This window comes from Mesoplodon bidens, assembly GCF_964165515.1.
Source record: "Mesoplodon bidens genome assembly, chromosome: 17".
NCBI lineage: Eukaryota > Metazoa > Chordata > Mammalia > Artiodactyla > Ziphiidae > Mesoplodon > Mesoplodon bidens.
In genome coordinates, this window is record NC_138174.1 from 12,535,691 (window position 1) to 12,562,747 (window position 27,057).

General features: G+C 40.8%; 1 protein-coding gene across 1 annotated transcript; it reads left to right on the top strand.

Annotated features, from left to right (window-relative positions):
• Positions 1 to 26,812, top strand: SERTM1 (serine rich and transmembrane domain containing 1). The gene is made up of 3 exons (XM_081215112.1): positions 1 to 163; positions 1,967 to 2,032; positions 23,949 to 26,812. The coding sequence occupies exon 3, from the start codon at positions 24,126 to 24,128 to the stop codon at positions 24,447 to 24,449; it is 324 nt and encodes a 107-aa protein (XP_081071238.1). The 5' UTR covers positions 1 to 163; positions 1,967 to 2,032; positions 23,949 to 24,125; the 3' UTR covers positions 24,450 to 26,812.
• Positions 26,813 to 27,057: the final 245 nt, after the last annotated feature.

A 27,057-nucleotide genomic window follows, 5' to 3' on the forward strand; every position in this document is an offset into this window, starting at 1 on the left:
AGACTTTGGCTGCGCCCGCCGCCCCAGTGAGCCCCACATTCCCGCGGACGGCTTCGCGGGCGCGGATCGGCGGGACCCGGGCGCCCGCGAGGAGGTCGGCGCAGCCCGGTCCCACCCCGAGCGCGGGAGCCGGCGGGGCAGATCAGCGCGTCCCTATTGGCAGGTCAGTGAGGGGCTCCCGACGCCGCCCGTGAGCAGTCGCAGGGGAGTGGGCGCCGGGGACGCCCCGGAAGGGGGCTCGCCCTCTGCCACGGGCGCCCTGTCTCCTCTCCTGGGGCGGCCTCGGGTCGCGGAGGCTCCGCTCCCTCCTGAGCCGCCTCGCAAACTCTCCCCGGCTCTCCGCGGTTTGGCTCCTTGCTCTGGACACCCCCGAATCTGTCCCCTTCGTGCCGGCTCCGTCCTTACTGCCCGCTAGCAGCCTCCGCTGCCCGGCTCTCCCTGTTCTTGGGGTGACTTCATGGGGCTACAGTAGGACGCAATGTCCTTGGTCCCGGGATGACCCGCTTCTGTCCCGGACGCAGGGAGCCGGGGAGGTCTGCCCTCGCGTCTGCCGCTGCAGAGGTTGACTGATTTCCCTGTGCAAGTGCAGACAGTTCTGCACTTTGCGGAGCGTGTCTCTGGGTGCATTCTGGTTATTCCTGCCTTTGTGGTGTGTGCGGTCACGCTTGTGTTTGGCGCCTACCTGGATTTCTGGGGGTCATCCGTCCCTTCCTGGGGACTCGCTGCGCGCACACTGACAGCCGCTTTGTACCTTACCTTGCTCGCGTGAGTCTCTTCACCTGTCTCCGGTGGCTCCAAATCCGGTTAAGTTCTACCTGGCGCAGAACATCCTGGCGTTCCCCAGCCGTGGTTTCCCGAGCTCTTGGTTGTAGGAAAACGCACCAGCTACCTTTCCCTTTTCCCTGATCTGATGAGACGCTGGAATCCTGCGTTTCCCTGCCGAGGTGCATGCATCATGGGCAAATTGTTTGAGTTCTAACTGAGGAGGGAGGTGTGTGATGTGCCGTCCTGCGGGGAGCAGAAGGACCCCTTCATTCATAGAAACATCTTGTTGAGTACCAGACCAGGTTAGCGGGCTGCACCTGCTCGCTTTCCACCGCCAGGCGCCTGGGACCCCGTTGGTCCCGGGTTTGGTGTCAGACTCCAGGGACAGGGTCCGTTTCCTATTGTCCTTCGTTTCCTCTGCCCGTTAAATTTCCTTCGGAAAATTCTCTGCTGAAGTATTAAGCACTTGGGTAGTTCTTTGCGGGGGATAATGGGATCCGATGGCTGCATGATGTCTCGAAGCCATTGCATTTGGTTCAGTCCAGACACCAGGTGCAAAGGGCGGGAAATAGGCAGCGATTACGTCCTGGGCAGTCCCAGGCCGACCTGAGGGACCATGCCTCAAGATCTTTCTTCTCAGGTGCTTTTCACTTTGGATTTTTCAGATTCATTGTCAGACAACTGCCTATCAAGGGGAGAAGAGTCAAGATAAGCAATACTCTTCTTCAAAGGTTTACCTCATAATGCAGTCTTGCAGCCCAATGCATCCTTTAAAAAAAGAAAAAAAAAGCAGTATTTAGCCTGTGTTTTAGCTTATTCGTGATCTAGCTCCTAGACATGCTTAAATATGTTTTGTGACTAAACTGCTCTATTTTGCTAAGTATAAAGGCATTTTGCCCCACTCTCACCCCCTGCCACTTACACCCTTTATAATCAGCACATAGCTCATAGGTAACGTGAATGGGCTCTTGAAGCGTGTGTTAGTGAGACTGTCTCGCATTGACACCACCCCACAGAGCACGTCCCAGTCACCTTCAAATGCTGGGCATTGTGGGGATGGGGAACCATTTGCCAACCTCTGAAGTATTCTGGGAATAGTGAGTTCCAGAAAATGGGTGGGGTATTCCATTTTTGTGTTTGAAGTTTATTATTTATTTGGCTTATTATTATTATTTTACTATTTTTGATTTCTCTACATAAGGCAAAGTGCTTGAAGAGCTTCACCACACACACATTTACGGTTCTCATTAAAGAAGCCTCACGTAAGGTAAGATCCATTCTGTTCTCCCTGCTGTTGGTTAGTTCAATTCAACAGATTTTACTGGATGTCTGCGATGTAAAGGGATAAATAACAGTATGCTGGTGTGCGGCTTCAAATCTTTCAGAAGGTCTATTTGCAGGCTTCCTGAGTTTCTTTTTTATTTTTCTTTTTTAATGAGGGCAGATGAAGGATGACAGAGCTGATTGGTGAGAATGATTAATCACACTAATCATTAAGTAAACTTGGAGTCATACATTTTTTCTAAGAATGAAAGATTAAGCCATCACAGGCAAAATTCTATGATTTGGCTTCTACTCTAGATCAAGTCTCAGCCCATTTGATAATATTTCTTCTCTGGGCTTACTCTTCTCCCTGTGCTTGTAAAGTTTGTAGAATTTATATTTAACTGTTTTATATTTAAATATTTTTTTAAGATTTGCTTAGTTATTAGGGAAAAGCAAAAAGTAAAATTATGGCTGAATTTTTGTGTTTTGCTCATTTGGGTTTTTTAAATAGTAATTTAAGAACCTGGAAAATTATGAAAAGCCTTTGACATCAGGCACTGGTGTAGGTCCCACTTGCCTGGCTCCTGGCATCCATGAACCATTCAGTAAACATTTGTTAAATGAAACTAGAAGCCAAAAAGTAGTATGGCAGAAGAATTTTCTTCAAATAGATATATATGGAACATATTGTATAATTACATTACTACATTAATACAAAGCATCACAGACTTAACTTTTATAGACTATTTCATTATTGTTCATAATGACAACTAAAAAAACAATAAAGCCTTCAAGTTAGTTAATGGAATTAGGGAACCCAACAGAGAGGAAGTTCAAATTAAGTGCCTGAGTTGGCAGGATTCCTTTTAGCTAACAGATGTACCTACAGAAATCAAGCCAGAGGCTTGATTTGATTCAGTAGTCCATGATACCCACATGTGGACTAGCCTTTGACACAGAACTGGAAAGTCCATCTGTGCATCCACTGGTCTTTGCAGGTCCAGGGTAGCAGGCAACCGAGCCACATTCTAGGGCCTCGTCACCTCTGATTCTGATTTGTGGCAGATGTCTCTGGGAGAGAGTGCTCTGAGATGCTCAGTCACGTGACATAGAACGCCTTCTTCAAGAGTTCCTTATGAATAGAATCCATGCTCGCATTTGCATTACCAGGAAATAGTTATTATTTAGTCTACACTAAGTTTTGACAACAACAGCCAAAAAAAAATGGAGATTCTGAGTAGTCAAGTAGCCATATACAATTTAACAGTATCTCTAAACACGACAGGCACAATCCAGCCAGAACAGTGTCAATATTTCAATCCTCTGAATTCATATCAGAGATACAATTTAACAGTATCTCTAAATACGACATGGCACAATCCAGCCAGAACAGTGTCAATATTTCAATCCTCTGAATTCATATCAGGAACAGGATAGACTGTCATTAATATTTCCTGAGTTCCTAACTTTTAAATTATTATTTATTAAGTTGCATTAAAATGGGAGATCAGTCGGCCCAGACTTATGATTTGTATTATGGGCTTGAACGTTGATGCTGATGCTGTTACAGGCAACAGTGAACAGGTCCGGAAATTGTTAGTCTATAACAGTTGTTAAAAATCGTGACTTAAGAAGTTAACAGCCCTGAATACAAGTTTTGATGGGAAACAAAAGCATAGGTGGTTGTAAGAACCTGTTTCAGACTCAGAAAGACAGGAAGATGACTTAACCATAGTTAAAATACTAAAGTAATTCATTCAAGGAACATTTAACATATAGACTCCCTCCCCAGGGGTAGCCAAGACAGCAGCCTTCCTGATTCATTTGTCACCGTAGTCTAGTACTGATCAACAGTACCTGGCTATCTATCAACTGTTGCCAATTAAGCTGGTTTGGTTCTTACTCGCTTTCAATTTTCCTATGAGCAGGATTATAGCAGAGGGATTTATGTTCTCATTTCTTAAACAGAACATTTAGAACATGCTGTAAAATGCAACCGTAACAGAAAGTGCAGTCAAGTCCTATTGGGCAGGTTGACTTACTGGCCTCAGCCTGAGAGTCTTAAACTTTGAAATAAAAGGTACATATGAATCATTTCAAAGGCTTGTGTTAAGTGTATACATTACCAAAAAAGAAGGAAGAGGAGGAAGAGAAAGAGTTCTGGGCTCAAAAATCAGTTATGTTTTCACTGCATAAGCTATAATTAAATTTTATTTCTACTTCTTAATGAAAATACCCATATTGTTTTTCTGATTAAAATTCAATTCATATTCTTTGTACCAACATTCAAATACAGACATACACAAAACAGAATATGAACATATCCATAATGTCACCCGCTAACAAATCATATGTTAACAGCTTGGTGCGTAACCTCTTATTTCCTTTAGTTTAGTCTGGTTTGGTTTGGTTTTGCATGCCTTTAAAATTGTGGATGCACGTGTAGTAGCAGTGGCCGTGCTAGTAGTTTTTTTTTTTTTTTTTTAAAAAAAAAACAGAATCATACTATGCACGAGTCTGAAGCTTACTTTTTGACTCTGTCATACATCTTTCCATGCTAGAACATATAATCCTTTTGACTACACCAGAATCCTCCATTTGTATGACTCTTCCATCACTCATTTAACGAATCCTTGACTCATGGTCATCTTGGTAGCTCCAGTGTTTAGCTACAGTGTACATCTTTGTGCATGTGCATCTTAAATTTGTCTGATTTTTTTCCCATAGGGTAAATTATCAGAATTCATTATTTATATTATTAGCCTATATGCCATATATTTTTGGGTAAAAAAGGAAGCACTCAATAATTCATCCAACAAGTGGTAGATATTCCCCCACTGTGACCCAGAGTGTCTTCTATATGCCCAACATTATTTTTTGCACTTAAATAACAATTTTTATTGCTGTTTAACATTCACAGAGAAAACATACAAGTCATAAGTACATAATTTATGATTTATGTGTTCAACTTGAACACACTCATATAAATGGAATCCAGGTCAAAAAATAAAATATTTACCAATCCCCTCCCTTTGTGCTCTTCACGTGCCTTGGCAACCAATTGATTATTCTAACAATTACTCACGAGAAAGTCCTTCGTGAGTTTGTTGACCTTGGTTTTCATAGTCGAGTGCTAAATTATGGGAACCAAGCCTTTGAGGTTGACAGTGGAATGCTGACTGATGTTTCTCAGACCTTCAAGGACTCCTTGTCAACAAAGTTGGCCTGGTTCAGCTGAATTAGTTTCCAAGATCCTTCATTCTGTCCTCTTATCACTTTATCATCCCTAGCAATTTGGTCTTATATTTATCCATTCGATCCCACTTAGCTTATATTTGGATTGATATGATAAACTTTCAATAACAAGAGAAACTGAGTAACTTGTTTTTCATTTGATTTCCTCTTGTTGGCCACCCAGCTCAGATGAGTATAGATGGATTTAGAGTTGGAAAAGGAATCCTGGGCTCTCAGTTTGTGGTTTCTGTCTCCAGCTGTCTCCTTCTGCCATCCTTTGTCTTAAGGAGTACAAATAATGACCTTCAAAATTTACTTAACTTTTGGAGACCTCAGTTTCTTGATTATTAAGGACTTCCACCTCCTCGATTCTATGAAAAACGTTCTCCTTTAATGTTGTGGTTGTTGTTTCTTGTTGGGTTTTTGTTTTGGTATTGTTAGATTGGTTTTTTCATAGAGGAAAGTTAATATTGAGTGACCGTAAGGAGAGACGGAATGAGTTAGATACATGAAAAGTGTTTTAAGTTAGTTCCACAATGAATGAGAAGAGAAAATATTTGCTTCTTTTCTGCCCATGTGTTTTCATTCCTTGTGTTATTTTTCTAAGAAGCTGTTATTTTCTAAGTTTCCTAGCAGAATACTGCTGATACTGATCACTCTCAGGCCGAGCACAATAGTGAGCACAATACTGATCACTGCTCACATCACCACGGCTATGATCTAGACAAAATGCTACTCAAAGTAAAGTTCACGCACCAGTGCCAGCCCTTGAATTGTTAATTACTCATTCACCATGAGAGATGGAACTTGAGTCAGAATATAAATCAAGTAAGGCACTAAGCACACTTTTTAGTTTAGATGGCTATTTTGGTGGTAAGACCTTCTTGATGAAGGAAGCATTGCTTTGCAAGTTCCTCTTCTCACAAGGACTCGTAACCCATATATTCCTGAGGGAGCCAAGTGGCTACTCTGAGTGGCATTGATCTCTAATGTGGGGCTTTGTAGTTAAATTGAGAAATTTATAAAAATGTAAACATTTTCTCCTTCTGTACTGATTTTCTATTGAAATTAGGGTCTTTTTGAGGGGAAGGTGTGTTTATCCTTGAGATAGAGTGACTAACACCACCATGGTACATGATGTTGCTGAATGCAGTAAATTATAATACCCTTCCCTACAATGATCAACGTATTGTCCTTGACCCTTTTTATCTCCACAGACGAGCACGGGGACAAAGGTTGTGATTATAAGGGACTTGGTAATTTTCAAAGGATGGGATTATCATAGAATTTAACTTAACACTTTAAATAAAAAACAATGCATCTTACTTCCACATCCAGTCACATCTTCACTGACTCACTGTGGTAAACTCCCTTTCGATTTTTATTGTGCTCTTCAGAATACATTCGTTCCAACCACTCAGCTATGTTCATGATAATGTATTTCAGTATTAACAGCAGATTCCTCCATCCTTTCCTCAATTATCCTGGTGGACACTTGATTCAATAAAATATTTGTTGAATATTGTTGAGAGACACAATCGTTTGATAAAAGTATGGTCAGAGTTTCCTCTGGAGCCTGGAACTATTAATTTTATTGCCATAACTAAAATATTTATAAATTTAGTGAGTGTTCATAATTTTTCTTTACTATTGAATAATTACCCTTTGACTAATCAATATGAATTAATACAAGATCACGTATTCATTCATTCATTCAATAAATATTATCATGCAACCAAAAATAGAACAAATAGGGACTACCTCTCCAAGAAGCTTCAAGTTTCTTCATTCCTTTATCCTTTCAATCCTGCAACCATCCAACAAATACTTATTGAGCATCTTTATACCAGAAACTGTGCTGAATCATGGATAGAAAGATGAATCCTTGGATAGACCTTCAAGATGGAGGAGGGGTAAGACGCGGAGATCACCTTCCTCCCCACAGATACAGCAGAAATACATCTACATGTGGAACAACTCCTACAGAACACCTACTGAACGCTGGCAGAAGACCTCAGACCTCCCAAAAGGCAAGAAACTCCCCACGTACCTGGGTAGGGCAAAAGAAAACAGAAAAAACAGAGACAAAAGAATACGGATGGGACCTGCACCTCAGGGAGGGAGCTGTGAAGGAGGAAAGATTTCCACACACTAGGAAGCCCCTTCACTGGCGGAGACTGGGGGTGGTGGTGGGGAAGCATTGGAGCCACGGAGGAGAGCGCAGCAACAGGGGTGCAGAGGGCAAAGCGGAGAGATTCCCACACAGAGAATCGGTGCCAACCAGCACTCACCAGCCCGAGAGGCTTGTCAGCTCACCCACCGGGGCGGGCGGGGGCTGGGAGCTGAGGCTTGGGCTTTGGAGGTCAGATCCCAGGGAGAGGACTGGGGTTGGCGGCGTGAACACAGCCTGAAGGGGGCTAGTGCGCCACAGCTAGCTGGGAGGGAGTCCGGGACAAAGTCTGGAGCTGCCGAAGAGGCAAGAGACCATTATTTTGGGGTGCGCGAGGAGACGGGATTCAGAGCGCCGCCTAAAAGATCTCCAGAGACGGGCGTGAGCCGTGGCTATCAGCGTGGACCCCAGAGACAGGCATGAGATGCTAAGGCTGCTGCTGCAGCCACCAAGAAGCCTGCCTGTGTGCAAGCACAGGTTACTCTCCACACCTCCCCTCCCGGAATCTGTGCAGCCCGCCACTGCCAGGGTCCCGTGATCCAGTGACAACTTCCCCAGGAGAACGCACAGTGCGCCTCAGGCAGGTGCAGTGTCACACCAGCCTCTGCCGCCACAGGCTTGCCCTGAACTCCGTACCCTTCCCTCCCCCCAGCCTGAGTGAGCCAGAGCCCCCAAATCAGCTGCTCCTTTTTTTCTTTTTTTTTCTTTTTTTAAAATTAGGTTGTTTATGTGAAATCTTTGTTTTTAATGTAGGCTCTTATCACTATAAACTTCCCTCTTACTACTGCTTTTGCTGTGTCCTATTTTTTAAAAATTAATTATTTATTTATTTTTGGCTGTGTTGGGTCTTCGTTTCTGTGCGAGGGCTTTCTCTAGTTGCGGCGAGCGGGGGCCACTCTTCATCGCAGTGCGCAGGCCTCTCACTATCGTGGCCTCTCTTGCTGCAGAGCACAAGCTCCAGACGCGTAGGCTCAATAGTTGTGGCTCATGGGCCTAGTAGCTCTGCGGCATGTGGGATCTTCCCAGACCAGGGCTCAAACCCGTGTCCCCTGCATCGGCAGGCAGATTCTCAACCTCTGTGCCACCACGGGAGCCCCAGCTACTCCTTTAACCCCATCCTGTCGGGCACAGAACAGACACCCTCAGGTGATCTACACGCAGAGGCGGGGCCAAATCCAAAGCTGAACCCCAGGAGCTGTGCGAACAAAGAAGAGCAAGGGAAATCTCTCCCAGCAGCCTCAGGAGCAGCGGATTAAATGTCCACAATCAACTTGATGTACCCTGCATCTCTGGAATACCTGAATAGACAACATATCTTCCCAAAATCGAGGCGGTGGACTTTGGGAGCAAATGTAGACTTGGGGTTTGCTTTCTGCATCTAATTTGTTTCTGGTTTTATGTTTATCTTAGTTTAGTATTTAGAGTTTATTATCATTGGTAGATTTGTTTATTGATTTGGTTGCTCCCTTCCTTTTTTTTTATATATAGATATATTTTTCCTTTTTCTCTTTTTGTGAGTATATATGTGTATGCTTCTTTGTGTGATTTTGTCTGTATAGCTTTGCTTTTACCATTTTTCCTAGGGTTCTGTCTGTCCTTTTATTTTTTTTTAGTATAGTTTTTAGCGCTTGTTATTATTGGTGGACTTGTTTTTTGGTTTGGTTGCTCTCTTCTTTCTTTCCTTCTTTTTTTATTACTTTTTAATCTTTTTAATTTTTAATACTTAAAATTTTTTTTTATTTTAATAACTTTTATTTTATTATATTTTATTTTTTTCTTTATTTATTTTTTTCTCCCTTTTCTTCTGAGCCATGTGGCTGACAGGGTCTTGGTGCTCTGGCTGGGTATCAGGCCTGAGCCGTTGACGTGGGAGAGCTGAGTTCAGGACATTGGTCCACCAGAGATCTCCCGGCTCCACGTAATATCAAACAGTGAAAGCTCTCCCAGAGATCTCCATCTCAATGCTAAGACCCAGCTCCACTCAACGACCAGCAAGCTACAGTGCTGGACACCCTATGCCAAACAACTAGCAAGATACGAACACAGCTCCACCCATTAGCAGAGAGGCTGCCTAAAATCATAAGGTCACAGACACCCCCAAAACACACCACCAGACCCAGTCCTGCCCACCAGAAAGACAAGATCCAGCCTCATCCACCAGAACACAGGCACCAGTCCCCTCCACCAGGAAGCCTACACAACACACTGAACCAACCTTAGCCACTGGGGGCAGACACCAAAAACAACGGGAAATATGAAGCTGCAGCCTGCAAAAAGGAGACCCCAAACACAGTAAGTTAGGCAAAATGAGAAGACAGAGAAACACACAGCAGATGATGGAGCAAGGTTAAAAACCCACCAGGCCAAACAAATGAAGAGGAAATGGACAGTCTACCTGAAAAAGAATTCAGAGTAATGATAGTAAAGATATCCAAAATCTTGGAAATAGAATGGAGAAAATACAAGAAACGTTTAACAAGGAGCTAAAAGAACTAAAGAGCAAACAAACAATGATGAATAACAATAAATGAAATTAAAAAATTCTCTAGAAGGAATGAATAGCAGAATAACTGAGGCAGAAGAACGAATAAGTGACCTGGAAGATAAAAGAGTGGAAATAACTACCACACAGCAGAATAAAGAAAAAAGAATGAAAAGAATTGATGACAGTCTCAGAGACCTCTGGGACAACATTAAACACACCAACATTCGAATTATAGGGTTCCCCAAAGAAGAAGAGAAAAAGAAAGGGACTGAGAAAATATTTGAGGAGATTATAGCTGAAAAATTCCCTAATATGGGAAAGGAAATAGTCAATCAAGTCCAGGAAGCGCAGAGAGTCCCATACAGGACAAATCCAAGAAGAAACACACCAAGACACATATTAATCAAACTACCAAAAATTAAATACAAAGAAAAAATATTAAAAGCAGCAAGAGAAAAACAACAAATAACATACAAGGGCATCCCCATAAGCTTAACAGCTGATCTTTCAGCAGAAACTCTGCAAGCCAGAAGGGAGTGGCAGGACATATTTAAAGTGATGAAAGGGAAAAACCTACAACCAAGATTACCCAGCAACGATCTCATTCAGATTTGACAGAGAAATTAAAACCTTTACAGACAAGCAAAAGCTAAGAGAATGCAGCACCACCAAACCAGCTTTACAACAAATGCTAAAGGAACTTCTCTAAGCAGGAAACACAAGAGAAGGAAAAGACCTACAATAACAAACCCAAAACAATTAAGAAAATGGTAATAGGAACATACATATCGATAATTACCTTAAATGTAAATGGATTGAATGCTCCAATCAAAAGACGTAGACTGGCTGAATGGATACAAAAACAAGACCCATATATATGCTGTCTACAAGAGACCCACTTCAGACCTAGAGACACATACAGAGTGAACGTGAGGGGATGGAAAAAGCTATTCCATGCAAATGGAAATCAAAAGAAAGCTGGAGTAGCAATTCTCATATCAGACAAAATAGACTTTAAAATAAAGACTATTACAAGAGGCAAAGAAGTACACTACATAATGATCAAGGGATCAATCCAAGAAGAAGATAGAACAATTGTAAATATTTATGCACCCAACATAGGAGCACCTCAGTACATAAGGCAAATGCTAACAGCCATAGAAGGGGAAATTGACAGTAACACAATCATAGTGGGGGACTTTAACACCCCACTTTCACCAATGGACAGATTATCCAAAATGAAAGTAAATAAGGAAACACAAGCTTTAAATGATACATTAAACAAGATGCACTTAATTGATATTTATAGGACATTCCATCCAAAAACAACAGAATACACCTTCTTCTCAAGTGCTCATGGAATATTCTCCAGGATAGATGATATCTTGGGTCACAAATCAAGCCTTGGTAAATTTAAAAAAATTGAAATCATATGAAGTATCTTTTCCGACCACTACGCTATGAGACTAGATATCAATTACAGGAAAAAAATCTGTAAAAAATACAAACACATTGAGGCTAAACAATACATTACTAAATAACCAAGAGATCACTGAAGAAATCAAAGAGGAAATCAAAAAATACCTAGAAACAAATGACAATGAAAACACGACAACCCAAAACCTATGGGATGCAGCAAAAGCAGTTCTAAGAGGGAAGTTTATAGCAATACAATCTTACCTCAAGAAACAAGAAACATCTCAAATTAACAACCTAACCTTACACCTAAAGCAATTAGAGAAAGAAGAACAAAAAAATCCCAAAGTTAGCAGAAGGAAAGAAATCATAAAGATCAGATCAGAAATAAATGAAAAAGAAATAAAGGAAACAATAGCAAAGATCAATAAAACTAAAAGCTGGTTCTTTGAGAAGATAAACAAAATTGATAAACCATTAGCCAGACTCATCAAGAAAAAAAGGGAGAAGACTGAAATCAATAGAATTAGAAATGAAAAAGGAGAAGTAACAACTGACACTGCTGAAATACAAAGGATCATGAGAGATTACTACAAGCAACTATATGCCAATAAAATGGACAACCTGGAAGAAATGGACAAATTCTTAGAAAAGCACAACCTTCTGAGACTGAACCAGGAAGAAATAGAAAATATAAACAGACCAATCCCAAGCACTGAAATTGAGACTGTGATTAAAAATCTTCCAACAAACAAAAGCCCAGGACCAGACAGCTTCACAGGTAAATTCTATCAAACGTTTAGAGAAGAGCTAACACCTATCCTTCTCAAACTCTTCCAAAATATAGCAGAGGGAGGAACACTGCCAAACTCATTCTACGAGGCCACCATCACCCTGATACCAAAACCAGACAAAGATGTCACAAAAAAAGAAAACTAAACACCAATATCACTGATAAACGTAGATTCAAAAATCTTCAACAAAATACTAGCAAACAGAATCTAACAGCACATTAAAAGGATCATACACCATGATCAAGTGGGGTTTATCCCAGGAATGCAAGGATTCTTCAATATATGCAAATCAATCAATGTGATGAAACATAATAACAAGTTGAAGGAGAAAAAAACCATATAATCATTTCAATAGATGCAGAAAAAGCTTTTGACAAAATTCAACACCCATTTATGATAAAAAAAAAAACCCTCCAGAAAGTAGGCATAGAGGGCACTTAACATAATACTGACAGAAGCTGGCTCGAACTCACACCGTTATTGCAGCAGAGGGAAGGGATATAGCAAATCTCACATGCAGTCTTACATTTTCTACCCAGAAGTGACACATGTCACTTTTCCCCAAATTTTATTGGTCAAAACAAGTTATGTGGCCACCCTAATTTCAGAGGGGGTGGAAACACGCAGCCCTACAACATACCTGGACAGAGGGAAGAACGGCAGAAACATGTGAACATCACCAAGGACCATAGGTCTCAAATTTATCCCTCTTTTACCTCCAACCTCCCCAGAGAGAAGAAATGTAATGAACATAAAATTTGGAGACATAGGGATATAGATTTGAATGCCAGTCCTGCTTCTATGTGGCTGGGTAGCCTTGGGCAAGCTTTTAAATTCTCTGATCCTTAATTTTCTCATTGGTTAAAGAAAGGTGAGGGATAATAATAACTAGAGTAAAGAGCTGTGAAGATTAAAGAATATACACCTGCACCATGCACACACACACACACACACACACACACAACTAGTATATGCTTTTATTTAATACATATCGGCTGCTGTCATTCATTTTGTTGTTGTTTTTCCAAACTAGTTTGTCTGGACATTCCTTCTCCTACACAAGCATCCCGGGTCCACCTTTCCCTGCCTGTCATGTTCTGTTCCCATTCCACAATGATTTGGGGATGCTCCCACCATCCCCTCCCCTCTACTTCCCACCACTCTTCTGGCATGATGTGCCCCCCTACATCCAGGGTCATCCAGGGCACATGACTGAAATAAAAGAGAACTTAGATGTAAGAGCAGTGAGTGACGTGTGAACGTGTGTTTCTGACCAAGGCTATTCCTACAATTGAATAAAAAGCACAGGGCACACAACCTTAAAGGGTAAGGTGAAGAGTACAACCCTGATAAAGGACAAAGCCAAAGTCTGTTAAATCTTGTATAAGATACTCATGATTTCCATGAGTAAAACCATATTTATTTATATTTTTTAAAAGAATGTGTAACTCTTTCATATAGGTCATCAGTATAGCAGTCTGTTTTCTATAAATAATTACTCATTATTTTCCAATTTGACCTCCTTGCATTTCTAAGTTGAAATACATTCTGGGAGAATCTGAGCCTACACTTGTTTACTGCATCCATATTGTCTTTGACAGATTCTGGTCTTGAGTTGTTATCTCATATGACAACAGGCTGTTGGGGAATTGATTTCCTCCCACACTTGATAGCCTGCCATGTCATTTTGTTCCATGTTACAAGGAACATGTAGACATTCTCTTTGTTAGCCAGACTTTTGAGTTCATTGTACTGCCTGAGAGAGAGGGAGTGAGAGAGAGAGAGAGAGAGAGAGAGAGAGAGAGAGAGAGAGAGAGAGGATGCATGCGAGAATATTAAGGCAAGCTCTGCTGCTCTGTTCACACAAAGGATTAGCAGGACTGTGGGAAATCCCACATGGGAACTTGCTTTCCTGATGAAAGACACAATGTCCTCTTTTCTGTCTTCTGCCGTCCCTGGTAAACCTGGAAGTCCTGGTAGAAGAGTAATTTCAGAGCCATGAGATCACTTTGTCTCCTTATAGGGTTGGTGTCCTATGTAACCTCTGCCTAAAATCTGACTCATCTGGTACTCATCAATTTAGGGTACCTACCCAGAGCCTCAGTCAGATGATTGCTGATGACTGATGAAGAGCACTGTTAATATCAATGCTCCATATTTTCTTTTCATTTGCAGCTGCATTTTGCGACAACTAGATTTTCTTAAAATTGTTTATTGGCTCCTATTTCAAAAGATACTGGACCCTGGACTGTAAGAGAGCTCATGTGGTTGGGTTTAGCCTCTTGCCACACTAGAGGATTCACCCAAACCAGGGCAGTCAGAGAGGTGGTTGCTAGTTTAAGAGTTGTACGGAGTGTGAGTTCTTTAATCTGCTGAACTTGGTGTTTGAAGACTGTTTGGCGCTTACTGCCTAAATTAAGTCTCCCATTTGTACTGTGTTTATTTGCTGCTGTTGTTTCCTTCAGGCCCTGTGTGGAAGCTGGAGCTCACTGGCTATTGGGGGATCTCAGTGAGCTTCCCCAGAGTCCACCTACACATTAGTCCTCATTAGAAGACAACTCTCTCTCGAACCTTGAGGGCATTTTGCTAAGTGAAATAAGTCAAACCAAGAAAGACAAATACCACACGGTCTCACTTATATGTGGAATCTAAGGAAACCAAAAACAAAAAAACAAGCTCATAGATAGAACTGATTGGAGGGGGGTAGGGTGTGTGTGAAATGGGTGAAGGTGGTCAAAAGGTACAAATTTCCAGTTATAAAATAAATAAGTCATGGGGATATAACATACAGTATGGTGACTATAGTTAATAATACTGCATTGTATATTTGAAGTTAAGACAGTAGATCTTAAAAGTCCTCACTGCAAGGAAAAAAAATTTAACTATGGATGGTGGCAGATGATGACTTATTGTGGTGATCATTTTGCAGTATACAAATATCAAGTCATTATGTTGTACACCCCAAACTAATACAATGTTATATGTCAATTATATCTCAATTTTTTAAAAAGAAAGAAAACTACTCTCTCTTGACTCAAGATGACTCCAAAGCCCCTCCCTTTGACTGGGTATTTAAACAGCAAGAAAGATATCCTTGGCTTCCTCTGAAGATGACTGATGATGTAAGATGAACATAACTGGATCCCATGATCCTGGAGGCCCAGATTGAGATTCAGACCAGTGGATGCTGGCAGAGTGAAGTCATGAGCAAGGCTGGCTAGCCAGTCACCATTCTTGGTCTTCAGGCAGCATCTCCCACCACCATGGACCCAGTGCCCTTGGGCATATTAAACTTCCTCTAACTTATTCTCTGATGCTTCACCTCCTGTACCTGTGGATTAGTGGGCATGATGGTAGCAGCAAATATTTGAACGTCTCCAATGCCCATGGGAGAATCAAGCTTAATCAGTGTATTTCTTTAGAAGCTTCTAACCTTTTGGCTGACTTACTGCATATTATACTAAGCATATTTCTTAATATCCTTGAGGATAAATAATTTTTCCCCAAGTTGTATGTCGAAAAACTCCAGTCCTACTGAAAAGTTGCAAGAATAATAACAATGAACACCTATATATCCTTTAACTAGACTAATCAGTTGTTAACATTTTAACACATTTGCTTTATCATCTTTTCTGTATGTATATGTGTATGTGTACTTATTTACTTTGGCTGAACCATTGGTTAGATGCTGAAACTGTGACACTTTATAGTTACATACTTTGAACATGTACTTCCTAATAACAAGAACATTCTCCTACATCACACTTAGGAAATTTAATATTGATATAATGCAATTATCCAATATACAGTCTATGTCCAGATTTCCCCCGTTATCCTAATAATGTCCTTTATAACAATGTTGTTTTTTCTTTTAATTGGTCCAAGGATCTTTCATCACATTAGAGGATAAATCTTGAAATCTGCATCCTACTTTTTCTTCTCTGATTATTCATCTGACTACTAAATAATGTAATATGGCCAAAACTGTATGTAACCAGAACTTAGCCTGCCTAAGCTGCCAATTACTAAGCATTATTCTTTTTAAATATACATTTCATTATGGAAAGCATCATCATACATTGACTGCCAGCCATGGAAGAATGAGAGAACTTATTTAGCAAAATTCATATGTATGAATTATGCTAAGCACTGGGCTAATATCCAGAAGGGATAGGCAACGTATACACTATGTAATCAACTAAGGTTCTATTTGTAGTTGTATTATGACGGACGATGGCTCATTATTTCAAGTAAACACTATACCTTGGTTAAAAATGTCATCATGTAGATGACTCCAAGAGCTTGAGTCCCCGCTGGGAAATGCAAGATTTAAAACCCTTATACATACTTGTCATATTCCAATCCATTTCTAAGGAATAGGCTACAAAACATCTTAGTTTAAACAAATACATGACTATAGTTGTCAATAGAGAAATATAAATAGTGACCTGTTTCATTAATTTGCTAATACTGAAGTTCTTTTTAGACAACCTATGTCATCACTTTTTTTTTTCCAAATTGTACATGTACATGTTATTTTATAGATAGAGAATGGGTATTAGTTTTTGGCATATTCTTAAGTGCAAAATTAGAGAGGTGGATATATTAGATAATTTATGTTCCTCTCTTCCATATGCCTCAATTCTCAAGATATTTTAAGTGGAAATTAAGTTTGGGGTTTAAGTTATGGAGTGAATGAAACATTTACTACAGATCCATTCTTATGTTGAAAATTTACAAGACAAATGAATATTTACAAGAGAACATACACAGAACAATAGACATTTACAGAAACATACACAAACAGAAAGGTTTTCACTGAACACATTAACCTGGATGCCAATGGGAGATGAAGGGAAATGGAGTGAGGAATTCAGAGAAAGAGGGATCAGTGGTGACAATTAGCCACAAACACAGTAATATGTATTTAAAGAGGGAGGTAACAGTAGAAACAAGAAAAGAAGGAGTGGCATTTGTCGGGAGTCATACAAGCTCTCTTATTTTCTTCTTATACTGTGTGGCACCAGTGGCCCATGGCTGCCCAATTCTGAGGAGTCTGCTTAAATGTAGGGTGGACTTCATCAAATGCTTATAGAAAACCCATATTTCCAAGCTCTTTCCTGTTTCCTTAGAGGCACCCAAAGGCCTCTGGAGCGTGAGAGAGTAGACTGGGGATACCTTGTGGTCTACCTATAAAGGTTTCAAAAATAGAGTTATGACAATCACAAAATTAAGTTTACGAGAACAAAATCTTTCCACGTATCATACTCTATAAGGAGACTGTTAAGAGCATTTCCTGATTGGACAAAAACTATATTTGATACAAATTATTTTAACTGTGGAGACAGAATGAAAGACAATGGAAAAGGAGGAAACACCATTCTCCAACCAGAGCATGGTTGAATGAGAATTTTCAAAAACATGTCTAGTATAATTAAAAATAAGCAAGCTTTTGTGTATGCTAATGCTATAATTTAACCAATTCTAGCTGCTCCAAGAATAAAGAGTATTTTTTCTTACTACTTTTCTAAAATATTAGAAATGATCGAAGCTGAGTGGAGGGAGAGAACTGAACCCAAAAGTCCTCCTTAAAAATGCTGTAACATCTTGAAAGGTTGATCTTTCTTCTTAACCATCTTTCTTCACACTGATTCATTTCAACCTTGCCTATGATCCTTAAGTCATTATTTCTTTGGCTGTTTGTTTTTTTCTCTAAATCAAGTGTTTAGCCAATAGCCTTTTCTCCTGCTCCCTAAAAATGACTTTCATTGTTTTGCTACTTCTTAACCAGTGCAGGCTTCCTTCAACCTTTAAGCTGCTACTTCTCTCATTTTGATTTAGACTAAGTGTGTTAACCAAGATGGGTCCAGTTTCCCCAAAGTGCAGGACAGAGCCCTCCTTGGTCTTTTCTAGACATCATAAAACAATCATGATACTATGCCTAGAACTGGTTTTATATTTGACCTTTTTATCCAGAAAATTATCCACTTAAACTCTTTTTCTAAGGGAGTATCATTTTAAAATAATTATTCTTACTAAGGCAGTGATTTGGACATAAAATCTTCACAAGAAATTTAGATAAAGCAAAAATTTATTAAGAATAATAGTTTGATTTCCCCAGGAAAACACTGCTATATAAATGCAAGGGAAGTCATATCTATCAATATAATTACTTTTTAGGCTATACAAAGATAAGATGGTCAAAACAGTTACATTCCCTTCTGAAATACTTTCTTGTGTGTGGTTTTTCTGTAGCTTTACTCAATCTACACTGTTTTGCATGTCAAGAAATGTATATTCTGAGTGTCTGTGGATTATACCTTATGCGGATAACTAACTTTTAAAAATTAGGACAAAATAATTAGTCTAACAGAAAAGTATTCTGAATATAATATAATTATTTTGCTGAGCCTGAGGCTAATCCAGAGAGATAAAAGTCATCACCAAGGTAAAGAGAGATAATAAGAGATTGGATTGAATCCAAAGCCACCTAATGACCTACCCTAGAGATTGACATTTAACATAAATCACAGATACCAAGCTGTTACTTTGACATTTCTTTAATTTTCACCAAAGTGCCATAAAAAAGTTCTGATTACATTTTCTGATCATTCTTTGGAACCCCAGATAAAGATGACTGTTCATTTTAATTTTTTTGGCTGCCATTGTCCAGTCTAGACCATGAATTCCAGGGCTTATTCAGAATCTTCATCTCTCCACACTTCCTTTCATGAGATGGTTCTCGAACCCTATGAGACAGCAGATAGACTCAGTTTTTTTCTTTACTTGCTTTTGTTTTTTATTGTGCTGAAACAGGGAATCACAGTGAGATTCTACTCATTTTCACACAAAATTCTTCTCTCAAAGCATTGTATTGGGCCTCCCTGGTGGCGCAGTGGTTGAGAGTCCGCCTGCCGATGCAGGGGAAACGGGTTCGTGCCCCGGTCTGGGAGGATCCCACATGCCGCGGAGCGGCTGGGCCCATGAGCCATGGCCGCTGGTCCTGTGCGTCCGGAGTCTGTGCTCCGCAACGGGAGAGGCCACAACAGTGAGAGGCCCACATACCGCAAAAAAAAAAAAAAAAAAAAAAAAGCGTTGTATTGATTAAGTAGGAGCAGTTCTCAAACAGGCGAATATATGGATGGACTTAATCAGCTCTGAATAAGCTTAGCAGTCAGATAATAAACTTTATTTTCATTATTGCAAGCCCAGGGGTAAGTGCTGCCATTGACTGCAAGTCAAGAGTTACATTTAGAGAAGAGTGAGTGGCCAGTCTGTATTGTCAGCCCCAATCTTCTCTCACCTGGCACAACCTAAAAGGCGACTAGGCAAGGAGAAAGTGTTAAGGGAAAAGAGAATCATGCAAATTGTAAAGGAAAGCTCAAGGTCTTGTACAAAACATGCTGTTTTCTAAGTAGAACAAAAAGCAGCTGGGCTCAGATGTGACAAGTTCCCTTCTAGATTCTGGAGATGGTAGTTTCTGTATTCTACAGAGAAAGAAACCCAGTGTATCATCTAAAACTATTCATTACATTATACTATTAAATTTTACATGTGTAGACCAGAAAAAGCCTTTACCATATCACGTTAATACTTTATCAAATCGCTGCTCATGGTTTGGGAGACCACCTTTTGGAGGATGACACAGCAGGGCTTGATAAGGATGAAATGTTGGTTTGACATCATAACAGCTAGGGGACTCTGAATAATGTCTGCAAGGGAACAAAGCAGCTTGTCCCAGTTTTCCACAACAACAAAAAACCTTTCAAAGAGTTGTTGTTCACAGAAATGTATTTAAATAAAGGTCAGAAGCTCAAGAGATTGCTGCGACAGATGTGAGGTTGACTGTAGGCAGAGTTTTATACACGTTGCATTGTAGAAGTCAAGGCCCTGGCAGAGGCTCTGCCCACAGGCTGGTGGCCAGGGGTCTGGCGATGCTTAGGTGAGAGAGCTCAGAGTGGAGGGCTCGGCAGCTCTTCTTCCTTTTACCAAGCGGCAAGGTACACACCAGAGACTATGCTTTGTTCCTCCAAAACTTCACAGCCCTAGTTACCCCATGGGAAGGAAAGCTTCCATTCTTTCAGAGGAGTCACAGTGGCTGGGCGCTGAGTGACATGGAAGCAGAGACACCCCCCCACCCCCGCAAGGTCTGACTTATCTGTGCGGTCCCTCCATCTTCCACCCCGCTGGGCTCATGGTGAGATTATAGTCATTCCTTGCTCACTTCAGGAGGTGACTGCCTTTTGTAGATTTCTCCTCAGCACAGTTCTTTATTCCAAGAGACAAAGGGAAAGCTGGCTGACCATGAACTTAAACATCTCCACAGATCTTCATTGATAATATTCTGATCTCACTGTCTCATTTTCCTTTCTCAAAAATCACTTTCTGAGAATGGCTCAGAAAAAAAGCAACACAATCCTCACATGGCGTTAGGTGCTACCTGAAATGAGAGTCTGCTGTCGCTGCCCCTAGATAGGTCAAGGCTATGCATTTAAGATGAAGTCGCTTTCTTCTTTCCTTTGAACCCGATCTGTTTGGAAGAAACAGCCCAAAAAGCAGCATCCTGAAACACACTTGTTGGATTTTGTTTCCAAAGTACCTCCTTGGGCCTCATTCACACTGTCCCAGTGCCTAAACACATACAATTTGGATCGTCCTCAGCATTTTACATAGACTGTCAAAACATTCACCAGAGAGAAAGAAGATTTATCAAGTTTTAAAACATCTATAAGAAAATGGGAACTAATGTCATCAAATTAAAATGATTTCTAACACTGCATATGCTCTATTGTTTCAGAGTAGAAGAGTGAAATGAAATTCATATATCTGTCATTTTAAATTAAGAAGTATTCTGGAAGTAACATTAAATCTAAAGTATTGGGGGAGGATGTTTAGAGAAGATACTTAATTGTGAAATGTCAAATAAGGACACAAGGTTTCATCTGTTCATTTCTACCATCTTCCAATGTCACTTGGAAGACCAGATGCTTTCCCCAAATCTTAACCTCATTTGCTAGAAACTATTCCACAGACATTTGAGGCTCACAGTGGGTTTTTGTCTGAAAGAAGGTGATCTTCAGGATGTGAAAAGTACTCTTGGAATATTTACACTGTAAAGAGATACCTTTGTTTTAGCAAGTGGTCTGGCAGCCAGTTGTGAGCCCTGCCATTGAATTGCCACATTATCTGTGCCTCCAACCTCACCTCCAGAAAATGATACAGTTCTGGGTAGCGAAGGTGGTTTTAGAAAAATCAGCCAATTCCAGCTGGATCGATGACCTGCACGTGTCAGAATTATTGGACTAGCAGAGACCTGGAAGTTCCTCTAGTCTTTCTAGGCATTGAGAAAGAACTGTCTACCGGCCCTTTACTTGGATGGCCTTTTATCATTTTCGAAGTATGATTTTGGACACGGTATCACATCCTAACTTAGGATCTCGTGGAGAGGTATCATTGGACAAATGGGAAAACTGAAATATCAAGGCTGAACTGTGAGCGTGTTCAAAATAAGTGGCAGGTGGGAACTAATTACCTGAGTCTCGTCATTTTCTCTTCCTACCATATTTGAGGAAACTAAGAACGCTGTTCAGGCATGGGTTCTTGTCAGTCCTCTGTCGCTGACTAGCTGTGAACCCTGAGTAAATCACAATTTCTTTGCTGATCGGTTTCTTCACCTGCAAAATGGGAATAATAATTCCTGCTCTACCTCCCTTACAAACTAGTTTGTGTGAGGAGCAACATAAAATGCACAGCCCCTACCTTCTTGCCCATTCCAGAAAAAGAGGGTGTAAAATCATTACTACCAAACGATAGGAAAATTGAGACCAGATGGTATAAAGGGTGAGGATGGGCAGAGCTGAAAGTCCTGGCTTATCTTCTAATTAGATACATTTCTTTTGTCAAATCGATCAGCTTCTTTGTTCCCAGTTTCCTCAGCTAGACTTAGGAGGTCTTACCAAAACATCCGGAAGATTTCTTTTGATTCAGCCCATGAGATTCTTTCCTAGTTTTCTTGCCTATACATCATGCTGTCTCTGAGATGCTGCTATTTTCCCTAAAGATGAGTGGCTAAAGCATTTATATGCTGTATAAGACAAGGTATTGCCAGATCACTATAACACATTTGCAGTCCCACTATGATTCTCTCTCTCTCTCTCTCTCCCTCTCTCTCTCTCTCTTTTTAAGGATTGTTAGGAGCCTGTAGCAGCCTAGTGGAATTAAAATCAGCAGGCAAAGTGTAATGAGGACTAGGAGTCAGATTATTTTAGGAAGTGCTAAAACTGCCCGTGGCCTCCTCTGAGGAGCCACTAAGATGATTAGCCTGCTTGACTGCGGACAGGGCAGCCCTCTCAGAAGGGTCCCCTCCTTTCCAGGGATCATTAGTGCCACTCAGCCACAGCCACAGCGGCCACTGTCAGCCCCTCAAGGAATCAGCCACTTAATTAGATTTGGGGAGCGGAAGGGAAAGGCAAGTTTTCAAGGTAAAATGCAGGGCAGAGGTTAGGGAAAGGGAAAGCCAGAGCAGAGTGGATATTTTCGCATTAGCGTTTCCCTACATCCGATGCAAGGAAATTGGAAATTTACAACAAAATGATCTAATGCCATAAAGAGTTAGGAAGAGCATCTTTTCTGGATTTGAGGAAAGACAGTCATCCATCGGGAGGGATCATTCTTCCTCAGGCTGCCTGCCTCGCCCCCGCACAAACTAGGCAGAAGCTGGCTATGACTTCCCCAGTCATGGACGCGAGGGTGTCAGAGACACACGGCACCCGCCCCCACGCCTGGAGCCTGCAGAATCATGCTCTGCCCCAGGGCTACCTGCCTGATTCAGTCCACTTTGTTTCCAGTGTTCCTCAAAGGGACCCCGTGAGGAGGGGGAACATGGCCAAGAGCACTTCTTTCTCAGCACCCATTCACACACACACACACACACACACACCCCACATACACACAAACACACACAACCCACACACAGTAAACTCATTTTGGCCCAATCTTAACAATTTACAAAGTGCTTCCCTGTCTATTATCTTGATCCCTGCATAACACAGTGAGGGAATGAGAATAGTGAAGCTCAGAAAATGTAGGCAATTTGCCCAACTTCCCAAAGATAAAGGAGAATTCAGGCCTCAAACTTAAATCTCTTGACAGCAAAGCTAGTACTCTTTCTACCATTCAGAGGAAATCCAACCTTTATTCTTCTAAGTTAATCTAAAGGTTTTTTACCGAATGCCTAACATATGCAGAACAAAGTACAGAGGTAGACCTGAAAGAAAAGAAATATGTAGAAATGGCCCCCAAGTTCAAGAAGATATATTTTTATAAACAAATTAGCAAATTATGAAAAGCAAACTTACATGTGCAGTGATTCTCCAAAGCATACTAGAAGGAAATACTGGTCTGGAATTATGCTGGTGGGCTGGAGAGTGCGGGAAATTCATTTTCTGGAGGAGGAAGGTTTGGAGCTAACTTTTGGGGTCCTATTCTCAGAGCATGCACTTGGAGCATCTGTTGAAATCTCAGCAGATGGAACGTATCAGAAATATATTTTCCTTTTTATTTCATTTTTAGTTCCTTGCAGAAACCTGGCACCTAGGGTACTGTGGAGATCAAATAAAAGTGCATTTTTATATCATCATTTGTAATATAAAGACAGAAACATTACTTGTTCCTGGGGAAGTTATTTCATTCTTTTGCCTCCCCGGTGGTTCTTATAATGAAGCCTTTGCTGAAGTGAAAACTGGAAGTGAGATTCAAATGTAATTTTTTCTGAATAATGTACTCAGTTGTTTGGGGTTTTTTGTCTTTGTTTTTGCAGTGATGGACACCTGATACCCTGCTGCCTTTGCTTGGAAACTGAGTTTTGCTGTACTGATTTAACCACCCGCAATGTTTGCTGATGCTATCATGACAAAAAGAATGCTGATTCTGTCCCTGTTGACCCCTGTGTGAAACTGCTTTTCATATACTGTGCATTCTTTGACCTTCCATAAAGATGTCTGAACCTGACTCTTCATCTGTATTCTCGGGGAGTATGGAGAATGGAACTTTCCTCGAGCTATTTCCCACATCCCTGTCCACATCGGTGGACCCGTCCTCAGGCCACCTGTCAAATGTCTACATCTATGTGTCCATATTCCTCAGTCTGTTAGCCTTCCTGCTTCTACTTTTAATCATTGCCCTCCAGAGGCTCAAAAATATCATCTCCTCCAGTTCCTCCTACCCGGAGTATCCAAGCGACGCTGGAAGTTCTTTCACCAACTTGGAAGTCTGCAGTATTTCCTCGCAAAGGTCCACTTTTTCAAACCTTTCCTCCTGAAGAAAATGTAAGAATCCTTCAATGCTGCAGCCCCTCGGGGAGTTTTCCCTCGGGAAGTGTCGCATGAAGTGCGTGCCTCAGGAAAGAAACGCCCATTTTGTTCTTTTCCACTGATTAGACCCAGTTCTCCTTCTCCTTCAGCCCTGATTTCTTTTTCCTGTTCATGATGCTTTTCATTGTGAATGTCGGAGTTGATGCTGACAGAAATGCATGCAAGGTGCAGAATTTCACCCAGACTGCTTGGTGAATCTGGGGCTGGCTTCTTCTCAGTGGGTCAGGCCACCCTGTTGGACACCTGAGGCAGAACTCACCTGAGGCAGCCTAGCAGAGGATGCTGGATCAGGGCTCTGCACTTGGCTTCTCTTACAAAACCGTAAAATCAATGGACTCGGCAGAAACTGGCTAAGTGAAGTCTGAGCAATGTGGAAGATATTATCCATATTTAAAAGATAAAGTGGAAACACCAATTTAAAAAAGAGTCAATTTAGATTTCATGTATAGCATCTCTAAAACCGGGGGCAAAAATATTTTAAATGTTTTCTAAATCACATTTATTGGTGAATTAAGTCATATGTGGAAAAGTTCTGGAAGACTAACTTTTAATAGCAAGACAAATATGTGTTATAATGCCATTTGTAATGTATTTCTGCCGCTTGGGTTTTTACCTACTTATGTTATAGTCATAATGCCCCTACATGGTGGAATTCTTTGTGATAATTGCTGTTGCTATTACTAAGAGAAGCGCCAGAACAGACACCAGGACGTTTATTTTATATCTATGATTCCCATCAATGGAATCACACATATGGAAAATACTCATTTAGTTGTATTTTGTACAGTAATAACTCCTCGCAGTTGTGTATGTTCCTTTATTCAGTTTCACAGTCTTTATAAGTTTAGTGCAGATTATAGTAAGACTCCAAGATGTCAGATGTTTGTTCACTCACATTAGGTTGCAAAACTTAGAAGACTCAATAGCTAATATCCATGTTATTATATACTCCATGAATGTTACAGGTCTCTGATAACTTGTTGTTGTGTGTTAACATAATAGTCTACATTAGGATTCCAGGATGTGGATTTATGTTTAAAATTGTAAACACTCACGTTGGGTAGCTGCTGGGAGCTTAGTGATCCTGGGGCTGCCATACTGTGGTCAGCCAAGCACATCTGAACTCGGGCTTTGTCCGTGAAATGAGCCACACACCTGAACATAGACATGGAATATGGAGGGAAGCAAGCTGCCCCTAAAAACCTAACAAAGCAAGCAAACTGTGGCTTCTTAAGAGTAAGAATTTTAATTTAAATTTTAAAATAAATGGTCCATGGTGTAAACACTGAATGTATTCAGCCTACGAAGCCCACTGCATCAACATGCCCCGTCTGCCCATGGCAACTGGATCCTTCTTGTCCAAAACATTTACTAATCTTAAGTGGTGGGCCTTCAAGCCACCCTTTGGTTTGGTTGTGTGGCATCTCCATCCAGAACTGGGATGGGATAAAGAATCTGCCATTTTCACAGGGTCTATCTTTGTCATTCTAAAATGCTGAGAGAAATGCGGATCGGTAAGCGAGGATCAGAAGGTTTTTTTTTTTTTTTTTTAAATCCATAAGCCTCACTTAAATCAGACCACATTGAAAGGTTTATATATATCAAAAATGTCCTCAAACACCATAAGACCTGCACAGAGTTGCTGCCCTAAAATGTATAATTAGTAAAAATTTTGCCTTTGCTGTCATTTAAAGCATGGCAGTGTGTCAGAATGTTATTATGTAGTATAAATGCTGGACCAGAAAAACTCTGCTATTTTAGACCATTATAGCATTCTGTGTGTGTGTGTGTGTGTGTGTGTGTGTGTCTGTACACAACACATTCTCAGAATATATAATATATATATTCACACACTCCCAATTAAGAGTTGTGTGAAAGCTGCACAGGATTACAGAGGCATCTATATTATCACTTTTGCTCTTTGATTAATCTTGTGCTATTTTGGTTACCAAGGAAGAAAGGACTTGGATGAACTGATTTTAAAAAATAAAGGAGCAAATTTGCCACACAACAGTACAATCTTAGTATGATCTGTTCTAAGGGGTAACTTTATACTCTTTCCTTCTGGAGGAGATCTAAAGGCTTCTAAAAGTAAAACTAACTTTTAAAAAAAATTTGCAATCACCTCCTCCTCCCCCTGCCATGATGTTTCTAGCTCTCAAGGTTAACTAGAGTGATTGGAAGCAACATTCAAAGATGTAAAATAGGATTTGTCATTCCCAGCTTGTCAGGATAACAGATTGTACAACTTGAGATGAATTTGTGTTAAGAAGTTCAGAAAGGTTAGAAGACTGGTTTATAAATAAAGAAATCAAGCCCACTGAAAGCCTGGCTGTTCTCTTATTGTTTGTTCTCAGTGAGGTGGTCCGCAAGCTTCTCTCCTAGGGAGGCTTTTCCTTCATGTCCTCTCTGAAGCGGGGTCAATAATTAGTGGCCCAAATGTCAGCCTCTCCCCATCTCTGAAGGGTCCCCTCCCTCTGGAGCAGTGAGACCCACACTTCCCTGATCAGAAGAATCACCTGGATGCTTGGGAAATATTCAGGTTCCAGGGCCGCA

What these genes read in the sequence shown, in the direction of transcription:
- SERTM1 (XM_081215112.1), top strand. Translation starts at nt 24,126, where the DNA reads ATGTCTGAACCTGACTCTTCATCTGTATTCTCGGGGAGTATGGAGAAT.